Source organism: Corvus brachyrhynchos, unplaced genomic scaffold (genome assembly GCF_000691975.1).
Source record: "Corvus brachyrhynchos isolate BGI_N302 unplaced genomic scaffold, ASM69197v1 scaffold544, whole genome shotgun sequence".
Taxonomy (NCBI): domain Eukaryota; kingdom Metazoa; phylum Chordata; class Aves; order Passeriformes; family Corvidae; genus Corvus; species Corvus brachyrhynchos.
The window spans coordinates 2,559,260-2,566,637 of record NW_008238325.1 but is presented as its reverse complement, the minus strand read 5'-3'; the positions used below and the strand labels follow the sequence as shown (position 1 = coordinate 2,566,637).

General features: G+C 50.9%; 1 protein-coding gene across 3 annotated transcripts in view; it reads left to right on the top strand.

Annotated features, from left to right (window-relative positions):
* Positions 1–7,378, top strand: part of TIPARP (TCDD inducible poly(ADP-ribose) polymerase) — a 25,721-nt gene that overhangs the window by 8,950 nt on the left and 9,393 nt on the right. The window contains exons 1-2 of one of the 3 annotated variants that reach the window (XM_008633743.2): positions 7–166; positions 2,136–3,133. In XM_008633743.2, coding sequence (XP_008631965.1) covers positions 2,199–3,133 — 935 coding nt within the window. In that variant the 5' untranslated portion in view covers positions 7–166; positions 2,136–2,198. Of the gene's footprint in view, positions 1–6; positions 167–329; positions 919–2,135; positions 3,134–7,378 lie in introns of those variants that run through there. The other 2 variants (XM_017734375.1, XM_017734374.1) reach the window with 2 other exon arrangements.

Genomic DNA, 7,378 nt, shown 5'->3' with positions numbered 1-7,378 from the left:
GCTGACCCCGCACCGGCCGCGGTCAGGGTGTCCCGGCGCGGCTCCGGCACCGCCCCAGCGCCCGCCTCGTTCATTACATCTCCCCCCAGCAGAAAAGTGGTTTCGCTCTGGAGTTACCGTGGATTTGGGTCAGAACGCGGGAGCCGCGCCGAGGGAGCCCGCGCCGGTAGGTCCCAGCTGCGCTGGGCTGGCTGCCCGGCAGCTCCGCCGTCCTCAGGTTCTGTCTCTGGGCTGGTGCTGTTATTGTTTATTGTTGAAACGTGTCTTAAGGCCAGCGGAGTGGCTTTCTTGAGCAGAGGAGGCGCGGCTCGCGTGCGATGGCGAGTGCTCGGGGAGCGAACCCCCCCGGCGAGGCATCGGCGGCTGCTGAAGCTCGGCGTGCGGGGAGCGTCGCTGCGGGGATCGCTCCTGCCTGCTGCTCCCGGGGCCGGCCTGCTGGAATGCTGAGACGGGAATGCCGGCAAAGCCCCGTACTCGTCCTTCTCGCCGCTTTATTTTTAGAGTCGTTGGGGGATCCGGCTCCGCTCACTAAGGCAGTTCTGTAAAAATAGCAGCAAAACTTAAATGCTGATCAAGTGAGGAATATAAATATTGAAATAGCAGCAGAGGTATGGCTGAACAAGATCAGAAGTCACTTGCTCAGCACCTTGGCACTGCAGGGGTCCTTGAGACCTGGCCGATCCTCTTGCTCCTCGCCAGGGCGGTGAGACCTGGGCTGCATGAACGGGAACATCTCATTCTCTTTGGAGTCGAGGATTTTTAAACCCTTGGAGTTACTTGAAGGTGCCTTTGGTGGTTTGGAGGAATTGCCTGGTGTCTGTGGAAGAATAACAGATACACCGATGACTTTGGGTTTAACTGCCAAACAGATATACCACTTGCTTTAAGTTTAATCTAAAAAATGGGAAAATTTGAGAGGTACAGCTTTTTTTTTTTCTTTTTCCTGGCAATCCTGACGTGCTGTTTCCCAGGGAAATGGAAAAGCCTTACAAATGAATGTTCCAAAATACGGAAGACTCAATGAGAAATTTTCCAGAGCAAATCATCAGTAGTAAGAGATTATTGCCAAATTTTCTCTGTTTTCTGGGATTTTGTTTTGAAGTGAGGAGTAACTTTGCTCGGAATGCATTTATCCAGGAAGTAATCCTTAATGTGCTCCACTCTGAGCATTGAGCCTGCATATGAGATTGAAGCAGGTTTAATTAAATGTAATCAAATATTACAGGATTCCTGATTAAAAGGCGTAGCACCTGCTTTTGGTGACGTACGAGACACACTGCTTATTTGTGCTTTAAAAAAATACACTTCTGCAGCTTGCAAATAATGTTTTTCTCAGTTCCTGAGTAACTACCACCCTTCTGTTTGCTTCCCTGCCCTGTTTTAATTCCTGTTGCCCAGCGTGGCGAGAGGCAGAGGAGCGCGGTGTGTCACCACCGGGTGACCGGGTGCCACAGAGCAGGGCCACGGGGGGTGCGGGCGGGGACAGGGCGGCGGCGGCAGGAATGGGCTGTGAATTGCTCAGAACCACGCCGGGGTGACATCCTGGCCCCCGCTGAAGCCCGTGTGAAGTTCGCCGCGGGTTTCCGCGCAGCCAGCGGCTCCCCGGCGGTGCTGCCGGTGGGAGTGGGAGGTGGCACGAGGGAGGACACATGCGAATGGAATGGGAATGTGTAGGTTTGCTCCTCTGGTGGGAGAGGAAATGGTGCAGGAATGTCTGAAATGTGGGGGGGACTTGTCTCATGCTCCTCAGGTCTGTGTGTGAGGGAGGCACAGAAATCAGCGCTGTCATGTTCGCTTTTGTGGAGTAGAATGAATCCAAGTGCTCTTGTTTATTGAACATCCTGACAGGGAGGAGGCGTCGGACCACCCCCCTTTCCTGCCCACCCTCGGGGGACTGTGTGCGTGCCTGAGTGTCTCAGAGCCTGGATGTGCGAGGAGATGAGGAGTGTGGGTTTGGGATTAATTAGCCGGAGTTTAGCTGTTTTCAAGCTTTACGTGCCTGAGGGCTACCCGCAGTCACAGCGAGGGGAGGAGTTTGCTGTTGCTGGCTCGAAATCCTCTCCAGGGGTGATCTTGTTCGTGTTAACCATGAGCAATTAGAGAGATTAACTGTCTTGTTTTCTTTTCTGCCCTAGATTGATTCTTGGGAGGCTCTGGGACATTTGAAAGTGATTTGGAGAGAGCAAAGTCTGTGTCCGATGGACACCGAACCCAAGCCAGCGTGTGTGGTGCCCCAGGCTCCCTGCCCAGGAATGAAGTGCTCTCCTTCAGAGGACTTTTCTCCTCAGGTGAGGCTGTCTGAAAAGATCCCACCCGTGAAGCCTTGCTTCAAGAAGAAGCAGCAAGTGCAGAAGAGACTGGACACACAAGCTCTGCGGGCTTTGCGGCCGATCTTTACCAGCTTGCTGGGAGCTGGCACCTTGGGTAGGGTCTTCGTGCCCCGAGGCCAGCGTGGTGGCCATGGTGATTTATGTGAACCTGCTGTGAAAAAGACTCTGGACCTCGGTACCTCTTGCCCCCAGACAGAAAATAATGTGACTGTGCTGATGCCAGCAGCTCCAGATGTGCAGGGTCAATTGCCAGGAGCTCATCCTTCCCCTGGGCATCGTGAGCAGGACGTCCAGTCAGGAGAGCAAAGTTTCTCCCCAGAAACGCCTGGAACTGCTGCTGATAATGGTAATGAATCATTCCAGGATCATCCTTTGCACCCAAGTGCTGGTGATGGTGCAGCTTGTCCTTTGTTCCCTGACAAGGTTCTGGAAAGCTACACATCTAGCTTACTGCAGGAGAACAGCTGTCCCGTGCAATACAACTTGACCCCGAGCAATAAATTCAGTGCTGGGATATTTCAGGATAAAAGTGAAGAAGCTTCCCTTGACCTGGTGTTTGAGCTCTTGAACCAGCTGCAGTATCACACCCACCAGGAGGATGGGATTGAAATCTGTGTGGATTTTCTCCAGGGCACTTGTGTTTATGGCAGTGATTGTCCCAAGCATCACACAGTGTTACCCTATCACTGGCAGGTGAGGAGGACAGTAACTCAGAGGTGGCAAAGTGTGACCAACGATTCCCAGGAGCACCTGGAAAGGCTTTACTGCAACCCTGACAATGACAAGATCAAAGTCAAGTATCGGTAGGTAACTGAATTTACTCCTTTGCTGGGAAGGGTGCAGAAATTTAACAGGATGTACCTCTTTTTTCCCTGATATTTGTCCAAGTGTGTTAGAAACCCTGGGATGATGTTTCCTGATTTATAGCCAACAAGTTTAACTCAACCAAAAATTCTTGTACACCTGTATAACTGTTTTTTAGCATCTGGAATGTGTTCTTTGAGGACTTGGCGTGTGTGAAATAAGAAAACTTCAGCTCTGTAGGAATTCAGAGACTGTTGTGCAATGCTGTGCTTGTTCTTGGTGTTCCTAATTAGTCTTTTCTCTGCATTAGACAAAGTGGCAGCATGAAAGAGCCTTGGCAGCGCTGAGGACAGGAATGACAGAGCAGTTGCTCTCTGCCACTGTGAACACAGACTGGCTGTGCACTCCCAGCACAGTCTGTGCCATTCCACCCCAAGCAGCTAAACCAGAGGGGAGCTCTGGGGAGACCTTTGGAAATGTCGTATCACTGCGAGTAAATGGGGGTGTTTCAGCTAATTCCCTGTGAGCAACCTGAGCCACCCTGGCAGAAATGCTGATCATCTCCACTATTAAAGCAGCTATTGAAGTTATTGTTTTCTCTGTACAGAGCTGTGTTTATTGACTCATTTTCTAAAATTAGCCAACAGCTGTTAACTTGATGTGGTTGTGTGACCGGTGCACCCCGAGAGCTAAAACTTCTTCAGCTTCTCCCCTGCAGGTTCCACTTTGAGGAACAGTGGGGAGGAGTGATGTTTACAGGGTCCAGTCAGTGCAGGGTGCGGGCTGGTTTGGTTTCTTTTCTGGAGGAAGTGTGTGATGCACATTGTGGCAGGGCAGATAAGAGAGGAGAAGTTTGCCAGGCTGGCACAGCTCCAGTTCTCAGCGATGCTTCTGTAGTGAAAACTTCACACTGCCACACTCCCCAAATCCTTCGGGGTTCTGCTCACTGCCTCTTCTTCCAGTTCCTGAAGGAGTTATATCCCTGCTTTCTCAATATTTTATTTTCATTTATTAAGCTGAGATTTCTCATTTGGCACCAGAGACCAAATCTAGTGCTTAAAGTCAGCATTAGTCTTTACTCTCACTTAATTTGATGCTGGATTAGACACTAAATTCAGCCTTTTTCATAGACTCAAACTGGTCTGGGATGGAAAAGACCTTAGAGATCACCCAGTGCCAGCCTCTGCCATGGCAGGGACACTTTCCACTATCCCAGGTTGCTCCAAGCCCTGTCCAGCCCGGCTTTGGACACTGCCAAGGATCCAGGGGCAGCCACAGCTTCTCTGGGGACCCTGTACCAGGGCCTTTTTAGTGATGGCAATATCAGAATATGGATACTCCACACTGAAAACGAAGTAGGATATGTAGTAGGGAACAACCATATTTTATAGAATTGTCTCGAAGAAATAGGCCAGTCTTCAAAAAAATTGAAAAATCTTTTAAGTGCATAGCAGATAAAATTTGCTGTATTTTACAACAAACTTCTATTTCCCAAGTATTTGAAATTATTTCTGAAAACAAAATAGCACAGCCAGAGCCAAGCCCATTAAATGATTTAACTTTGAGCTCTGTGCAAATGAGCAAGTGGTTTTCTTTTAGAAGTTGTATCACCAAATCCATCACTGCACATGAGCTCTGTGTCCTAAAGGATGGACTTGGGAGTGTTACTGGTAAAGGACACAGTGCTTGGTCATGGCTTAGTCATCCCCAGCCTGGGAAGCTGCTGTGCAGTGACATCGCCCTTGTACTGGGTGTGCAGGTCCCAGCCTGGTGGGGCTGCTGGGCCTGAGGAACACGGAGTTTCTGCCTGTCTGATCCAACTGGGGACAGGGTTGGCAGGTGTGTGCCAGAGACAGAACGTTCCCTCGGTGTGAGGGAAGGCAGAGGAGCAGCGTGGGCTCGGGACAGCCCGGTGGGACACTGCCCTTGGGATGAGGCACAGCCTGGGAGTGCAGACCTGACCTTGTTGGGCTGAGTGGGTTCTGCCAAACTGCAGATTTACACTGGATATTGGGGAAAAATTCCTGCCTGTGAGGGTGGGCAGGCCGCGGCACAGGGTCCCCAGAGAAGCTGTGGCTGCCCCTGGATCCCTGGCAGTGTCCAAAGCCAGGCTGGATGGGGCTGGGAGCAGCCTGGGATAGTGGAAGGTGTCCCTGCCCATGGCAGGGGTGGAATGAGCTGAGCTTTAAGATCCCTTCCAACCTTGGAAGAGCTTCACGTGTCAATAAGCATCAGTGAGACCTTTGGAGTGAAGTTCTATTTAAGACCAGAGCTGCTGATTTCAAACTTTGAGTCTGATCCTCCTTAGAGCTTTGACTTGCCAAGGTTTTAAGCCAGGTTTTGAGGTGGGAGGTCAGTGTTCTACTGTGTATGATTGCCAGCTTCTTCTTATGCAGCATCACGTTGTGTGAGGAGAACCTGGCAGGTGTGGGGAGCTCCAGCTGCCCGGTGGTCCCTGCAGGCTGCTGCCCGTGTCCCGCGTGTGCTGCGTCTCCGGGGAGCTGCGAACGTGCCCCGCCAGCGCCGCGTCCCGTGGTTACGGCATTATTTGTTAAAGCCATTAATCTCCCGTGGTCAGACGAGCTTTGCAGGCCTGTCTGCTCCCTGGCAGCCGGCAGGAAACGCCTGCTCAGCACTTTGCCTGGCCAGCAGGGCTGCTGTTTATCCTGCTGCGTGTCCCACACGGTCTGGGCGGCGTGGCGAGTGGGATTGCAGCGTGCGCGCGGAATCCTGGCACCAGCGCTGCCCCCAGGGAGCCGGGCCCTTCCAGAAAGTGTTGGGCTATCAGCTCAATTAGGGAATGAGCTCTAAATTAGGGTGTTCTTCAAGGAGCTATTTATATAAACCTGCCTTCCTCTTAATTATTGGGATGAGTAATGATGGAGATAAGTTACTGAGATGAATATTGTAAAATATACATTAAGCTGTTGCCTCTCACCTAAGGGAATGTGATCTCAGAGGAGTGGTAAACCTTGTTTATAGTTACTTTTTAATGCAACTCCTTCAGCTACTTCTTGCAGTTTGGCCTCAAACTGAGTATTTGTCATAAATTACTTATGTTTTTTGTATTCTTAAGTCTGCCAACTATGTAGAGCCACATACCAAGCTATCTGAAAAATGGGGGAACATCAACTTAAGCAGGTTAAAGTACTTGGAAGCACTCGGGTTTTCTTCCTAGATGTGAGGAGAGGCCCTGGAGAAGTTCCAGCTTGCAGCAGAGAGAGCAGTGCCAAGTGCCGCTTTCCAGCGGGAGATGCCCACGTTGGGATATTTTAAGATGCTCTTTGCTGAGGGGAAATACTTGGCTGAGGAGCTGAGCAGGTTTCCCCACACACACACCTGTCCTATCATGCACACATTGCTTTTCAAAGCAAGCAACAGCATTAGAGATTACAGGGGGATTTGTTTAAAAAAACCCTGCGGTTCCTGACCCAACAGTTCCCCCCGCTTTGGCAGAAAATTCCACTCTTTCTCTTGGCAAAAAGGTCTCCCAGCTCGCCTGACACAGCAGCTTCTTGCTGTTGCTTTGATTTCTTTCCTTTTTCTTTCTTTTTCCTATAATTTCCGTAAGTTTTATGAAATGGCTCCTTCGAGCTAAAAGAGAGGCCAGGGTGGAACGGCTGCAGTGAGGGAAAAGCAGGTGGGTCTGCAGTGGGGCGTGTTGTGCCTGGGAGCTGTTCTCTCCCTACGCACTCGGGGTTCCTGGGTGAAGTCCGAGTAAATAGCAACAGGACAAGAGGAAACTCAAGCTGTCCTGGCGAGGTTCAGGTCGGATATCAGGAGGAATTTCTCCATGGAAAGGGTGGTCAGGCACTGGAAGGGTCTGTCCGGGAGGTTTGGAGTCCCCATCCCTGGAGGTGTCCAAGGAATGAGTGGACATGGTACTCAGTGCTCTGGGCTGGGGACGAGGTTGGACTCGATGTTCTTGGAGGTCTTTTCCAACCGAAATGATTCCATGACTCTGTGACCACGGTGTGTTCCAGTGGAGTTATCAGTGGGCATGCAAAGGGACTGGGAAGGAAGGGCATGGACACAGTGAAATGTACAGGAAACTGGTTTTCCTTCATTCCTCTGTGTGTGGGATGGCTGCATCTCTGGTGCTGACAGAATGTGCTTGATGTGTTAAAATCATACAGAGCACAGCGGAGGCATTTCAGGCATGGAATCACGGAATCAGAGTGGTTTGGCTTGGAAAAGTCCTTAAAGCCCATCCAGTGTCACGGCTGCCCCAGGCAGGGGCACAC